At 40.9% G+C, this 17,018-nt stretch overlaps 1 protein-coding gene across 2 annotated transcripts in view; it reads left to right on the top strand.

Moving 5' to 3' along the window:
* Pgant9 (polypeptide N-acetylgalactosaminyltransferase 9) overlaps positions 1–14,854 on the top strand; it is a 111,924-nt gene extending 97,070 nt beyond the window's left edge. Inside the window, exons 8-10 of one of the 2 annotated variants that reach the window (XM_078197405.1) lie at positions 1,667–1,771; positions 7,869–7,997; positions 8,677–14,854. In XM_078197405.1, coding sequence (XP_078053531.1) covers positions 1,667–1,771; positions 7,869–7,997; positions 8,677–8,817 — 375 coding nt within the window. In that variant the 3' untranslated portion in view covers positions 8,818–14,854. The remainder of the gene's footprint in view (positions 1–1,666; positions 1,772–7,868; positions 7,998–8,676) is intronic. The other variant, XM_078197404.1, reaches the window with a different exon arrangement.
* Positions 14,855–17,018: the final 2,164 nt, after the last annotated feature.

Genomic DNA, 17,018 nt, shown 5'->3' with positions numbered 1-17,018 from the left:
CGACTCGTGTAAAATAAATCGTGATAGCAAAATAAAAATTTTGTTGCATGAAGTACAAGCTTTGGAAAAATCGAATTTTAGAAATAATGAAATAAAACGATAATTAAATAAACGATTGATTGAAAAATCGGCAAATTAATTGATTGTAATAAAGGATATTTTGCAATTGCGATGGTTGATAAACAATCTCAGCAGAAACGTCCAGTGACGGTGGTTTTCGGAGCGTTTCGGTGAATATACGTAACCTAAAAAAGCAATCATACTCGATTTACCGGGAGGCTATACTTCATACAGAAAAATGTTATTTGTGTTTTTCGATTTACTATTCACGAGGTATTAGATTTCCCGTATTTCTGCCGTTGTTACCGCCGCCGCCCGCGTACATCGGAGGCCAGAATGTTTGTTTTTGTTGAACGATTTTTGCACGTACGCATTCATTGAAACGAAAACTCGGCTTTGCTTTTTTCTTTTTTTTCTCTCTCGTCAGTTGGTCTCTTTTTTTATAAATCCGTTGCAACGGGAGTCGCGGCGATATTTGCAGAAGTTATTCGATTGAAATCGAAAATGCAGCGAAATTAATAAAGAAGCGCGCGGTTATTTATACGGAAAGTTGATTTCATTTGTGTCCCGATAATTTTTCATCGGCCTCCGACGAGATTGCCCGTAAATTGTTTCCGCGCTTACTAAAATTTTATTAACAATTTATCGGTGTTCCGTCGGTATTTCACTAAATTTTTATTAACAATTTATTGGTGTTCCGTCGGTATTGTTCCTTCTCAATCGACTATTATATCATCTCATTCAACTTCTTCTATTATTATTTACACGAATTCGTGTAAACGTTTTTCCCATCTCCGCGAAAATTTTTATTCATATTTTTCCAAGTTCCGCAACGGTTCGTTTCGTTTGTTGTTTGCGCGGTAAATTTTCTTTATACCGCGGAACAGAAACGATCGCGCGCTGCGAAATCAATTTCTCGTAACTGATAGGAGAATCAAACTGGACGTTGAATAAAACGGAACAATTTTTGTTTTTCAATCGAAAAATAAAGGACGAACACGCGTCGGTTATTTGGAGCGGAAATTTTCCGGAAAAATTCGCTCGCGCGTTGACATCGGTCTCTATCGCGTACAAATAGAAGATTCCTCAACAATGCTCGGCGATCGACCGGTTTAAAAACAATCAACCTCTCGTTATCCAAGATTCGATGCAACGACGCGCCAGATTTCAATGAATATATTCTGCAGTGTCGCGAAACTAGTTGAAACAATATCACGGTTTTATCGCAGAGAAACGCGGCGAATCGATTAACAGAAAGTTGACTTTTCGTTTCGCAAAAAGTGAAAATCGCCGGCGATCTGAACGGAATCACGCTTGCATGCTCGCTTTTCAAATAGTTCCAGGCAGAGAGAGAGAGAGAGAGACCCCCTTTGCTTGTGTTTTCTTGTCGCTTTAGGATCAGGAAAATCAAATAGAAAAGCAAGGACATCGAGCCTCTCGAAAAGCAGATACCGAGAGAGAGAGAGAGAAAGAGAGAGGGAGAGAGAGAGAGAGAGCTGCCATTGCCTCTCGATACGACGATACTTCGATAAACTGTAAACCGACGTTTCCTCGGTTCGTTGCCCGCAACCGATAGTAACTGAGATTTTCTTGAATTTCGATTCAGATCAGACACCTCGTTAGCAGCATATGTATAGACTCGCCAGGGAAACCGGAAGACTTACACCAGCCAGTGGGTTTATATCCCTGTCACCGCCAGGGCGGCAATCAGGTACACCATTCCAAAAAGTCGATCCAGCACACCATCGCGTGCAAGCTATTTCGGATAATCGAGGGGCACGTGGTTCCACCTAATCACCTAATCTCGATGCTACCCTCTTTTCGCAACTGATCGCTCTAAAATCGGGCTCCTTGATGGTGATGGGATATTTCAAACTCTACTTGCTTGTGGCTCGGTACCGTCGCGATCTAATTCAATTCGGCTTGCTCCTAACGCAAACTTGATTTTTATACAATTTCTGATAATCAGTCCCCAATATTTATTCATCGAAAAAAATAAGTGGAATATATTTTACTGAATTATGTTCGGGGTAAGTTGTTCGAAACTGATTTTACAGTTTGATGAATTTTTGCATTTTAAAAAGGGGGTGTAAATGATATTTAAACTATTTTCAGTGAATGTTTAAAAGCCTTCGAAGAATTGATATTAATTATACTCCAATTATATTCCAATGGGCACAGGTAAAATTAAATATTAAGACGACTATCACGAACAATCCATTTCGCTTAAATCACAGCTTTCCACGTTGAGCGCACCTGTTGGTTGAATTTTTGTTCAACAATATCACTTCGCCGGAATTCTAAACGCCAGCTTTGCGCACACGAGACACGGTTTCTCCGTTCAGCAGGGGCGTTTAATCAGACGTCGAAAATTTCGCATCCGTTTCCAAACAAGCCGATCCGCCGCCGCGAAACGCGAGACACTAAATTATTTCGCCGCGGTTGCCTAACCGGCGTAGATATAGTCTGTGCTGCGAACGATGAACACGGGGGCGGCTGCTTCTCCGCCGTGCGATCGTTTACGATAATCGTTCCGCCGTGGAACAAGTATCGCCCGACGTCGGAGAAAAACCGACCATTAGCCGACGACACGTTTACCCATTTAACTTGCACGCTAACTCGACCCATTTCGCTGCAATTAGTAACGTCGCTAATCTAGCGCGGCTGATCATCAATCGTCCAACCCTTCCTCTCGCGCGGCGCGATGACCCAAGTCGGGTTTCCCTCGGCCGTGTCCCTATCTCTCGTCGTCATTTCCAGTCCCGTGACGCAGTTCGAATTAATCTTCTTCTCACGTGCGGATAAACATTAACCGCCTTCGCGACGACGGAAACCGCTCGAACGACCCGCGAGATTTAATTGAACCGTTCGATGACTTCTTCGCGCGTTCGTTTCGCTTCATCCAATTAGTCGTATATAGTCCTCTACATACTATACCTAACACTAGGCTGCTGAATTTCTTTATTCTTATTTTTAATAATTTTAATGACTGCATAGTATCGTGAAATTTGCGAAGCACCATAAAATGTGCAGAACACTATAGGATTTTTATAAAAAAAGAATTAAATTACCATTGCGCAGAATATATTCGAATGAATTATTTAGAAGCTCCTGGTTCTGGCATAAACGCGTGATTAGACGAATCCGGCTAAAATCGAATCTCCGAAATATTTTTCAAGGAAGAAGAAAGGCGGCTGGAATCGTTAATTGATTATTAGAGGATCGAGGAGCCGCGGTAGATCGATCGAGTCGGCCGTTCGAGGGTTCCCCGCGGGGCTCTTTTTCACCAAACACGACATTTAAAGCTCCGAGGTAGTAAATTCAAGCCCGGTAATTGTTAATTGAAAATAACGAGCGTGACATACTTAAAAACGAAATTGATCTCGAGGAGGCTCGAGAGGCTCAATTAAGCGGTCGCAGTCGTATCGATTTTCCAAGGGTTTCGCGTGCAACTTTTTCTTCGCCTAATAGGGTGCTCAAAACTTAATAGTGCTTTCGGGAGATAGCAAATTAAAGCTGAATAATAATTACGTCCTGAAATAGATTTCATTGAAATAAACGTTCGAGGATGCTTTTGGGTAGCTTTCTGTTCAATTCTACAGCTCTTTCAGCAATAACAAAAATTTATCGATTAAAATACAGTATTATATATATTAATAAATAATCACAGAAGACATTCCTTTTATCTATAAAAAGTTATAAATAAATACTGAATTAATAATGCTATAATACTGTTATTTTAATCGGCTTTTTGATTTTAATATTCTCAGACGATATCAATTGATTCTGCATTTGAATTAAAATATCTTGTAATGTTTGTTTAATATAAATAGCTGAGAGGTTTTTTAAAGGGGTGATTCCAGCTTCTAGATTTTGCCGCTTGTAAAACGATGTTACACGACCGAATTGGCATGAATTAATCGCGTGGAAACTGTAAAGGGTAGTCGATAGCACATGTCCTATCGCAGCATCGAAGTCTCCGCGCGTAGAGTACGTTCGCTCGACGTCTGATGGCGCCTCCATTCACTTTTGCGTTTCCTTACAAGCTTGGTCGATTTACCATTCCACAAACGAGGTATAGGGGTAGGACTTGACGCGAGTGTATCGTCACAGACGAGGTATAGGAGTAGACTCGACAGTGTCAAACTGACAACCAATGTGTTATTTAGTCAGTCTATGTTATAGTTTAATAACTATGACTCTTGTAATCATAGTTACGCTATCTCAGAGATTTGAACATTTTAGCGAGAATCGAGTATTTTGTATATCTCATTTGCATTGCGACGTTTATAATTTTCAAATTTATCGAACGCACGTGTCTAAACTATATAAAAGGAAATTTAGCAGCAATTTAATTGAATAAAAAATAGCTTCGAGGTTAAAATTTCGCAAAATATTATCGTGACAATATCGCAACAATATTTAGTAATTATTATGACTGAAAAATGATTTCTCTGGACAATAATTGAGTCAGACTCTCGATTATCGAAGAAATAAAAATTCCCTGCCAGTAAAACCTGTCGCGTCTGCATGCCGCGTTTAAAAATCGGTCGACAGCAGGAGAAGCGGCAAGAGATTTCAGGCGGTGGATGAAACCGGGGCTCGCGTCTCGTCGTTAAAACAACACGGGCAACACGCAGCCGCGACGCGACGCGACGTCGACGGCAACGAGATCGCGTCGCGTCGGTGCTCGTGAATCCTGTTTTCGCACAAAAGCTCCGCGCACCGGCGTGGTTTAACAACCGTGACAACCAGTTACAACCAAAAACACAATCAGTCGGCGCACGGCCGGCCCCGTAAAGCGCCCCTTTAATTTCGCTATTTGCCCCAGCAATTAAGCCCGCGGTTTCACGGTAATTAAGCGTTACCCGGCCTGACCGGGGGGGCCGCCTCTAATTGAGTCGCGACCACTTCTGTTTATCGATGACTTCGACGTGTTCGAATGATTCGGAGCAACACCGCCACGGGATTTGTTAACGTTCTATACGGAGTCTTGTATTGGCTTAGAGCAACCCTTTCGCGCAGCCAATCGTCGGACGACGCTGCCCATTTAGGGTGCGAACAGTCTGCAATATTATTTCATCTATTTTATATAGATTATTCTTGATAAAATAATTTACTAAAATGTTTATAAAATAAGTGATGGAACTGGTCGTAATGTAATCTAAATTATTGCTACGAATATTATTCCGCGACGGCGCAGCCGCCATTCCAACAATGGAATGATTTCCACAGCGGCGAAGTTTTATCAGGTTTTTAATAAATATTTAACGACGCCGTGCGCGCCACCCCTACGAGGGAAGAAACTAGTTTGACACCTCGCGGGAAGTTCCGCCGACGTTGCATTTTTTATGCGGCCGCGGTATAATTCATGAAAGAGAGCCGTGCGTGAAGTTGCGCCGTATCCGCGGACGGTTTTACATCTCGCCTGTCTATCGGAGTTTATTTCGAGCTTGTAACCATGATTAAATAAGACGATGATCGATGCAGACGGGTGGGGAAATGAATAATAGCGCGCGCGTGGTTAACGCAATGTTTTGAAAAGCTTAGTCGATGGTGGCCGAGTCGCATTTAACAATGTAAATGCGATGCCGTAGTAACTGACGTCGAGAGGACGTGATTCTGACAGCTGGTAGACAGATTGCAATTAGATCGGCCGATTACATTTCCACGCGATCGGATTAATAGCGAGCAATTGCCGATAATTAGAAACCGGCCGATGCGACGGTCGCTTGACAAATAGACAATCTTTAGATAAGGTAATTCGATTTCATCGCGACGCTCTAGGTAACATGTTATTTCCAATAAATAACACTTGTCTAATGTGCGTGGTAACTGGTTTTTAATTGCCAGAGATTTTTATTAATCAGAGAATAAGATTTAAATTATTTAAATGAAGAAGGAACAGTTGTATATTATTTCTACTTTGCTCTACAAGCTTAGTAGATTTTTGATGAAATAAAAATGCGAGATCGGCAAGAAAACGGTAAATTATAAATTATAATTATTATTATGAATTTGTAAAAATGGTGTCGCTAGACCGAGGTTGCAAATTGCTTTTTGACGACCTGATGTTCTTTTGAAGCGAGAATGGTAACTACTTTTCTGCTACGCTTTCTTCCTGCATGTTAATAATTTGTGTAACATGCTTGCGCTATTACACATTGCTTTTCTCCACTTTAATCGTGCTACTTTCTAGTCTGTCGTTACATAGTGTGAATGGTGGAGTGTGGGACAAATATCGATGGCTCTGACAGTGTCAGTCCTGTTTACAGTATCGGTGAAATAATTTTAAACTGAACGCGCGTTCTTGGCATGCTATTTTAAGTACAGCATTGGAAATATTATTATCAATATTAAATAATATTATTTTTGGAAATATCGCGCTGACACGGTACAATATGAATCGTATGTTCGGCCTGCATTATATAAATTATTATCGAACCGTTCTATTCTGTAAAATACAAAATACCGTATATATTAATTAAAATACAAAATACCGTATAATTAACGAAAATACGAAATAACGTATAAATTAACGAAAAGCATCGACGAAGGAGTTTTTCATCTCGATCTACGGAAGCGAAAATTTGCATAAAACTCTACAGTCTGCTCATCTGTATTTCCCGAATATAGGGAAAGACGTATTCGTGTCTCGCGAAGAAACTCGAACAAAAACAAGGCGGTGCCTCCTCTGCCAAAGAAAATGAAAAAATTCCCCGGGGAGTTCGGAATCCCCTCGCAGATTGTACGCGACTCCTGACTTTGCAAATTTTACGTTCATCCGTTAGACAGAAAATGTCAATGTATAGTAGAACAGAAAATTCTGCTGACAATTACCGTTTTTACATCGCTCGCGAACTTTCATAATTTCGCCCGGGCCGGTGGAGGAGTTTCCCCGAAGCAAAACGAAGGGCTGGAATAGTTTGAAAGAACGTCGACAAATTTTTTACCCCGGCCCCCTGGCAACTTCTTTTATGGGGCCCATAAACGTCTCAAGTATTAACTAGCCATTACCGGCAAACTTAAATGCAGTGGATTGTCCCGGTAATTACGACGATGAAGCCTCTTTTAATTCGCGCGAGAAACTCGGACAACCCTTTAATCGTAAAGAGAAGACGACTGATATCATAGAAACATGATTTTTATTGGCTCACAATTTTGTATTGTTTTAATTATTGAGAATTCTGTGTTTAGTATTGAGATCAAAGTGTTAGATCGTGTTACTGTAACTTTCCATATTACTAAATATTTTTTTTAAATATTAGATATTGTCTATAACAAATAAAATAAATAATATAGACGGAACAAATGTTGTTTAACGCTACTGCAAAATATAAAAATGTTAGCAGCTCTAGTTACCCCATAATAAAAGAAACCAAAAAATACAGAAACCACTTTCAAAAAGTTCAATTTAAAAATCATAAAACAATCTACAAATGTTACATCATATTATAAAAATATTCAATACAAAATTCAGAGTACCTACCTTCTTCCACAAACTATCTCAGCAAATTTCTACGTTTCGGCAGCAGCAACCGAGGGGTGCAATTTGTCTCCTCAGCTTCAAAGTTCGTCTTCGGCGACGGTCGCCGGAAATTCCCGAAAAAAAACCTGAACAGCGCGATATTTCCAACAAACTGCACGGTTATTGGATCCGGAGGGTGTTCTCCGCGTTCACGAAATTCTTTCGCGCATCTGTACACGTGACTGTCGGGGGGAGGGAGGGAGGGAGGGCGGGCCATCGGTCATAGGCAAACGCCGGAGGTCAAAATCCCGCGGCCATTAATCTTGATCGTTTGTCGCAGTACTGGATGTTGAGCAAGACTGGTGAGATCCGCCGAGACGAGTCGTGCCTGGATTACAGCGGCACTGATGTCATCCTCTACCCTTGTCACGGCAGCAAGGGCAATCAACAATGGATATATAATCCTCAGGTATGTTATCATCGAGTTTACGCGGGGCGTCGGTAGTTAGACGGCAGTGACCCGATTTCGTTTCGCTGCTCTGCCATTGGCTACTCGAAACTCCAGTTTCAGCGAACACTTCTTTCGATCGATTTTCCTTCGATTTTCAGTCATCGATCAGCACTTGGTCCTACGTAACCTATTAACCCTTTGCACTCGAGTGACAATTCTGTGGCGCCATTAGAATTTTTGTAACAGGTTCAATAATTATTTTTACAGATATAGCTAAAGCTTGCATTTGAAAAATAGATTTGAGAGAGTGTAATTGTTATGTGAGTCCTAATATAAATTTTCATATTTAAAATGGAAATATTAGAAGCCAGAAAAATTATTTTAGATTTGCAGTTCTAGTGGCTTCGAGGGCAAAGGGTTAATTGTAGTCGATCAGAATGCCTTCCAAGATAAATCATTTATTATACGACTGAAACATTTTCTCGTTTAATTAATCTGTCGTATAATAATATTAATCCGTATTAGTCGTAAAATTCAGTATAAATGAAACAAGTTACGACCGAACCTACAACTCTAAACTACCAAAAATATATAGTATTTCGAAACGCGAAGTTCATCGATTATCCAGAAATTATTTATTAAATTACCGCATTCGCGAGATTGTCATGCCCATGTCAACGATCCTTCTCGTTTTCAGACGAAGCAGATCAGACACGGCAGCAGCGACAAGTGTCTGGCGATCACGGAGAGCAAGCAGCGGCTGGTGATGGACGAGTGCTCGCCGTCGGCCGCGAGGCAGAGGTGGTCCTTCGAGAACTACGATCCGACGAAGCTGTGATATCGCGCCTTCTCACGCCGCCAGTCGAGGAACACCGGCCGGAAGTTCGATCGCCCCGGCACGTGGGTCTCCGATCAACGGTACTCGGTCGCCAAGACCCGTTTCGGCAGATAGATCCCGTGGTCTCGGGGCCGCGGGGCCTCGATCCATCGATCCCCGATCCGTCGTCGACTGGACGCTCGAAAAAAGCGGAAGAGAGCGAAGAGGACCGCCGAACGGAACCTAGAGATCCTCCGGAAACGAGGCTTCGGATGATCGGGAAGAGGACGATCCTCATCGATCGGGAAGAGGACGATCCTATCATCGATCGGGAAGAGGACGATCCTATCCTTCGATCGCCGGACGCAGCTTCTCGAGGACATTCGGACAGACGAAGTGCAATAGATTTATCGACTTAAGGGTGGCCGAAGAGGGACTCGCGCCTTCGGCGAGGTTGCTACTGATGTACAATAAGAGGCGCGCGAGAGAGTCTGAGAGAGAGAGAGAGAGAGAGAGGTGGTCCGCGTTCGAGCCGCGCTTTCGCTGGCATTGAACGATATCTCGCGGGATAGTTCGCGAGCTTTTAGTATTAGCTTGTTGCAGACGGATGATTTTACTCGAAGACCACAGTCTCTAGGAGAATTTGTTGGAGAATAGCGTTGCAGGGTGTCGAGCGATCTGCATCCACATCTTTTGCAATTTTTTCAGCCGTCTTCTCGTTTCGACGAGCTCGAATCTTTCGTTCGGAACTCTGTTCGCTCTGTTACGCGTCACGTCTAACGTCCCTAGCTCTTATGGTTTTGTAAATAATTAGGCGTTGCTAGAAACTGAGCCATCCTGCATTTATTGCGCGTTAATCGTCGCAGCCGGCTTTCCACGCCATTGACATATTATTTCGTTAACATAGTTTGATTAGCGAAGCTGCGAGCGATCAATACCGATCATCTTCGTCCGTGAACAGCGACTTGTGCAACAACCTAATGTAACGTTGAAAAACGATCGCAATCGCGGTTTCGTTCGTTTAATTCTGTTCCCTGTTAACGAGAGACCCGAGTGTTCGTTCATTGGATTTGATGTACGATTTATTATTGTTGTACGATTTATTATTGTTGTACGACTCGTTTAGAGATTTTGCTCGATTTTCACGCGACGGCTATGAATTTTGCATCCTTGCGAAATACATGCGGATGGAGGCGAGAGTTTTAACGGCTGATTCTGTAGATTAAGACAATAATTAGGTTGTCGATGCGTCAGTGGCAGCGAAACGCGCGCGTCGCAAGTGCGCGTTCCTTGCGATTAGATACCTTCGCGACGATGGCCGAACGAACGCGACTCCGTCGATCCACCGATCGACAATTGTCGCTTTCGTTCGACCGTGGATGTTTCAACGGGGATCGAAATTGTACGCGGAGGCTGCTCATGGCGAGTGCCATCCACAGAGAAAACGACGCGGTGCGGTTTTATTCGTAGCGCCGACGAATCGTTGACTGGCAAACGCCGCGAAATTTCAAACACGATTTTACACATTCTTTTGCTACGATGGAAATCCACAAACACATATCACGTGGCTTTCGAAAATTACCGTCGTCAGTTTCTTCTCCATAGAACATTGTCACGCTCAATATTTTGTAGTCGTTAGAAGTTTTTAATAGGTTTGAAAGAACATCGCTTTTCCTAGGGATAAATTGTGAACGAAATAGAGAAATTATTGGCAACGTTATTTAATTGTAACCAATGTTATATCGAATTTATTTCGCGTTGATTTTTATCGATAATGTCGAGTGTCGAAGTTTTACGATTTATTCTATCTACCTACATATCAATTTTTACAAGTGCTACCGTTTAAAGAATCCAACATCCAATTTCGGATGGTTGAATTAATTTTTATCTTAACATATTAAAGTTAAGCAACTCGGTGAATTTTCTTCGACATATCACACGTTGAACGTAAGAATTTTACTACGTAGAATCTCGGCATTCTATGCTCTACATTCCTGCATATCAGTATTCAACGTTAGTTTCGATTACGTTCGCCTATAGGTCAGTCAAACGTAAAAGACAGATACTGTGTACAACGTAAAACAGTTTGCACTTTGCGCGATCCTCGTCGTTTCGAAATTTGAAAGCCTGAATTTTCAATCGAGCCTAGAAAGAATAGAAATACACATTCTCTGTAGAATAATTACGAAAAATAATTGCGTGAAAATTATCCTTTACATTCTTCAGTTAAAACCGATTAAAAAGAGATATATTTCTATTTAAATTTTTATTAAATTTACACTGGTTTGGATAATATCGTGGAAAAAAATTAAAGTCTAATGAAGTATAAAAATCCATAGGGGTGGATATTGGATAAAGGGGTTGCTTAATTTCTCGATAATAAAAAAGTAAATATCTACAGAGACCAGTCGCCTAGTTCGATGATAAAGTCCTTGCTTTATTCGAAGTAAAATTAGACAATTGATTGTCGAATGGTTTCGAAGGTGTGCGAATCAAAAGCCGAAGATGCGTAGAATGGATCAGCCAATCGATGATTCGTCGATCATCCCTTGTCTCTCTGTCGTGCTCTCAGCAATATCGTACATTCCAGTGTGTGGTTTGGTAACGACGTCGACGATCGTCTGCGACGGCAGCGGCCCTTTCTCCAAGTAATTTAGATCACGTGTAGCGTGTAGGGACGAGGAGAGAGAGAGAGAGAGAGAGAGAGAGAGAGAGAGAGAGAGCGGAGCAGTGACGGTACACATTCCGATACTGTCTAGACTTTTGTACATTCGTGTAAAGTATCTCGATGCCAGTTTAGATACCGCCTAACGTAAATTTTTCCGGGTGTATAATTACGAGTGCATGTGCGAGAGAATAAATCAATTTGCAGAGTGCGTGAGAGCCACGAGTTCCTCGAGGACGAGCCGTGCGACCCTCCGGTGTCCACCATTCTTCTCGATCGTGAATAATCTGTTCTTCGAGCGAACTGCTTCGGATCTTTGATAATTCGAAAGCTTGCAATTTAGTATAAAACTTGAGGAAGATATATTTTTCAGTGGCCAGAATTTATATCCATAGCAAAAGAAATTCTATTTTTAAGTGCTCTTAAAAATATGTTCGCCTGGAACAATTAATTCCATTTTAACACAGATGAAATTAATAATTGATAAAATAAAAGAGTAATTAGATTCACATGGTCTGCAATCCTAATTTTAAAGACTATAATCACATATTAAATATAAATAACAGACTTTAAAAAATTAAGTGCTGTATATTTTTTCAATGTTAATATTGCAAGCAAGTTTGATTAAAATGAAGAATTATAAAAATAATTAAGAAATGATAAAAGATGAAATAGTGAAAGATTCGAGCCTCGATTATATGTTTTTTCAACAAAACGACGACTCTTCTGTTTTAGAAACGCGCGATATTTAGTGCCGATCTGTTTCTCGTTTCACATGCTCTCGACACAGTGATTTTATAAATATTTTAGACACGTAAATCTATGAATAGGAAAAATCGATCGGCTATTTAGGGTCGTTGTACCGAGCAGATGGTGTTGCGCTATCGATACTTTACTCATCGTTTGAAAGTGGATTGATACAAAGTATTATAATACAAGACTGCATATCGAGATGCGCGCGCAGAAATAGCTTCCCTAAATGCATTTTTTAAAAAGCAATATTTTGTGATTCTTCGTCGCAAGAAAATCAATCTTATTTTTATTTCGCTTTTACTGGAAAAAGTATATTATAAAATATATTAATAATTATAAAAATATATTAATATATTATAATATTATATATTATATTAATATGTATAATACATATAATATTTATTATTATATATAATATATATTATTATATGTATTAATATAATATTAAAGGTTATTAATAATTATTTTAAAAAACGTACGAAGGCTCGAGTCAGTCACAGAAAACCCATGGAAATTCCTCGATTAGCACGAAAGTATTTTTACTGGGAATTACAAGGATCCGAAGTTAAAATCGTAAACGATGAACAGAAACGCTCGAATCTGCACAGAAAGCGCAGTTCCAAAACAAAAATGGCTTCCCTACGACCGGACACCGGATGGTTGATCATCGAGATTCCATTGACGTGATCTGCAGACGTCTGTGCGTGCCAACGAAAAAAAAAATCATGAATGTCGCTGCCAGTGCGTTTTGAACACAATATCCCAGTCCCAATATCGCGCCGTTGTCGAATTCTTCCGCGAACCATTCGTCCCGCATCGTGCACGACCTTTTCGCGTTACATATCGATAAGAAAGGGGAAAAAGCGCGTCGAGCATTCTCTCGTGGAACGAGACCAATCCAGGCATCTCGCTCCAATAGTATCGGATGGTTCTTCGAGACGATGTACGTACACACTCTTTCTCTCCGTGCATCCGTCGATTGCCAATTAATGGGGAAAAATCCGCGGTCGATCAGGTCCACAATTTTCCGTGTAGTTTAAGCTGCAACGATGCGAAATATCGGGATATGGGCGGTGCATCGACGAGCGCGGGCGATCGCGTGCGGAAGAACGCTCTCCACGGGAAATGATATTCGATGAAAACGTCGCGACGAAGGCTTTCGTTGCGTTCGAGCCAATTTGCTCGACCGTTCCAGGTGATTTTACCCTGTTCTTGCGATTGGAATGGGGTCGTGTCTGTTTCGTGCCAGTAGGGAAATTACGAAAATTGTAAATCGATTTTTCAAGTTTAATTCAAAATTGTTATAGAAACAATTGACCGTAGTTGTTCGTCTTTGTTATTAGTGATTATCATCGGAGACGCGCTAAATTTATTTCAATTATTGTTCAGACAATTTAATTAAATATCAGACGGAGATTTTTGATTTTTCAAGTTTAATTCAGGATTGATATAGAAACATTTCGCCATTGTTATTCGTCTGTTGCCAGTAATTATAGTCGAAGAGGCGCTAAATTTATTTCGATTATTGTTTAGACAATTCAATTAAATATCAACGGACATCGAATCGCTTCGAGCAGACATTTTTCAATTTACACGGGAAGCATCAAAGGTGTCCGCAGTTCGAAATGATCAAGGCGTTTTTCAGTTCGAGTGGGAAGTTGCAATAATCCTTCAACGCCCACGCTTTTATTATATTCTTCGACTTCGCCGGAGAAATGTAATTGACAGCAGCACCCACGCCTCGGATAGCGCGCGATTCCCGACTGACAAATGAAACCCTTCAAAGAACCTTTCACGATTCCAAGAGAAATATATATATGGAAAAGCTTCGATTCCAAATGAGAGCGCAGAAAATAACCAATTAGAAAACTGAACTGGAAAAATAAATTAGGAAAACTGAACTGGAAAAATAAATCAGGAAATTTAACAGAAAAATAAATTAGAAAATCTAACAGAAAAATAAATTAGAAAATGTAAGGTCAAAATAGATTGAAGATGCAACGACCCATCGACGGTGAAACCGTGGTCAGCCAAAGGGTGAAACAATTACCTTGGCCGAGAAAATTGCCTCGATCGCGACTCCTCGTAATCAACGCTAAATCAAAATTTGTCGCGATCCCTGGCGCGCGTTCACAAGAAAACAAGAACCGTGGACATTTTTCCTGAAACTGGAGGGTGGGGGGGAGCGACGAACACACGGTCGACCAATGACGGTCGCGATATCATCGGGAGTAAAAATGAAGCGGAATGGGAGGACATACATATAGAGTTTAAGGTGGTGTAAGATTTTCTTTTTCTTCGAAGTACCGATGAACGGACGAATGGAATTCAACGAGAACGTTTATACAGATAGATATATAAATATATTATAAATATATAAATATATATATATATATATACATAAGACATTTTCTACATTTGGTAAGGATGTTGCATATCGTGAGAGGCGGAGATACAATGATGATGATAAGAGATATAACAGACAGCCGAGCGACGCTGGTCGCACGTTAATTAATGTAATATCGAACGTGCCTTATTTCCTGTATATATGAATATTATTATCACTATTATCATTACTACGAACCTCTATCGTAACGTGCAAGTATTTGTGTTGAAATAAATCGATGTTGTTTTATGTTACCTTTGTGGGGATCGATCTGTTCTAACCCGCCGATTCTATTCATTTTCCATTTCCTGAGATTCCGCCGGGTATGGCGGCGGGCTTGAAAATAAAAGCATCGTTCAGAAATGGCAAGACTCTATTTTAAACGGTAGTATTTATAGCGATGGGCGCGATGCACCCTCGTGCAACGATCAAGTAACTATCATGGTCTTCGACTGGAATCGTGTTGAAATTAAAATTGGTTTCAAGAGGATTCGATTAGCTAATATTGTGTTATATTTACTTGAAAATTGCGCGAGGGTTTAATTTAATTTTAATTCGTATTAATTACTGAAAATCGTTCTGTTTTATTGGTACGTGTCGTGATTGCTTTATTCCGCAGAAAAATGCTCCGAGTAATTATCCGTCGCGACCGTTCCCAATTACGTTGAAACGCCATGGGTCCCTTTGACGCGCCCAGATTTGCATAATTGCACGCGGCATTCAATCGAGAGTTTCCCCATGAAAGTCGGTCATGACATAGTTCCAATCAACCTTGAACTATTTCGGTCCGACCATAAATTTCCGTTCGCGCCGGTGCGCCGCCCGGCCGCTGCAAATTCTTGATAAATTGCTAAACAAATTCGATCAATATTCAATCGGCGACTCGATTCTCGTTCTCCTGCTTCCGTTTAATTATCCGGAAAATAGAAAGAACGAACAGAAAATGCATATTATAAATTTTTCGTAAACGTTGTTGAGCCACTAGAGAATTTTCGCGTAATTCGCAAGGAATCGTTTTCAAGAATTTTTCGAACTGCTGCGCGTGCCTATCGAGCCGTTTACCAATTATCGAGGGGCTGCTACGGAAACCAAAACGAAATCGTTCGTTATTCTCGCGCACGCGTTCTCCGTCGACGGTACGTTCCCTCGCCTAGGGAATACCGTCAGGCGAGGACACGCGTCTTCTCTGCGGAATTTTCTCGGAAAAATCCTGCACGCGTGTCGCATTATCATGCAAATTGGCCGGCGCTCTTAAATCAGCCGCATTTTCAGAATTTCGCGATGCCGGCGTGTATCGTCTCTGAATTAACTGCAAACCGATATTTGTTTCAACGAGCGCGCTGTGAGAAATGACAATTTAAACAGTTTACGCTCTCGCGATAATCAAATATAAAATTATTTCGCGATAATCAAATATGAAATTATTTCGCGATAATCAAATGTAAAATCATTTCGCAATAATCAAATATAAAATCATTTCGCACGAATCAAATCGTAGATAAAATACACGAATATAATTGACGCCTTTGGAAAAATAATTGAATAAACATAGTTTATATATATTCATATTAGAGACAAAATTTACGCGCACATTCGAGGATGAATTAATTTGTATCCCGCATACAGGGTATGTTATGCATTGTTAACTTTAACGAGGATAATGAAACGCGTCAAAGAACAAACCGGAATAAATGCGTTAAATTCCGTAGCGTATTAATATCAACAAATAATCGTCTTTCCGAAGCACCGACGAATTGAATTGATTGCGCGAGAGAACCGAAATACGTGTCAAATATTTGAACCGTACATATTTGCTCTTTTCCCTCGATTTGGTCGAATTAGGACGAATAATGTTTAAAACGAGGCAGGTTGCAGCCGGAATAGAATAAAAATATCGTCGTCTAATATCGTTCGATGTTCTAAAAATAGCGTTCGCTCGGATGAAAATACTTTGCCGTTCTAATTTTTCCCTCGATTAATAAACGGAATTTTCGATAAAGATCGAGGAATTGTTCGTTATTGGAATTGTTAATCGGGCGACGGATTCGTCGCGGCGGCGACGGAAAAATGTTTCTTCGATCAAAAATGCTTGCGCCATTTCCCTCAACTTCCAGCCGGGGGGTGGCAACTTGTTGCAGGGCCGAATGTTATTGATTTGTAGAGAAAGACGGCCCCGGAACGGAGGGAGACGGGACACCCCCTACAGTCATGAATGGTTGTGGTCCACAGAGCCAGATTTTGAGCTTGACCCGGATTCGTCACGGTGGAGTTCACGTTACCTTCACTTTCGTTGCCCAAGTTGTAACACGATGTGAAAAAGCGGTGCGAAGCATAAGCCACTTGCATAATGAAAAAACGAATTCACCTGAAACGTATATCTCCCTGTGATTCCTACAGATGCAGGAATTTTATAAAAAT

This window comes from Augochlora pura, chromosome 3, assembly GCF_028453695.1.
Source record: "Augochlora pura isolate Apur16 chromosome 3, APUR_v2.2.1, whole genome shotgun sequence".
Classification (NCBI taxonomy): domain Eukaryota; kingdom Metazoa; phylum Arthropoda; class Insecta; order Hymenoptera; family Halictidae; genus Augochlora; species Augochlora pura.
Note: the sequence above shows the minus strand (reverse complement) of the source record. Positions and strands in the feature narration are given on the sequence as shown.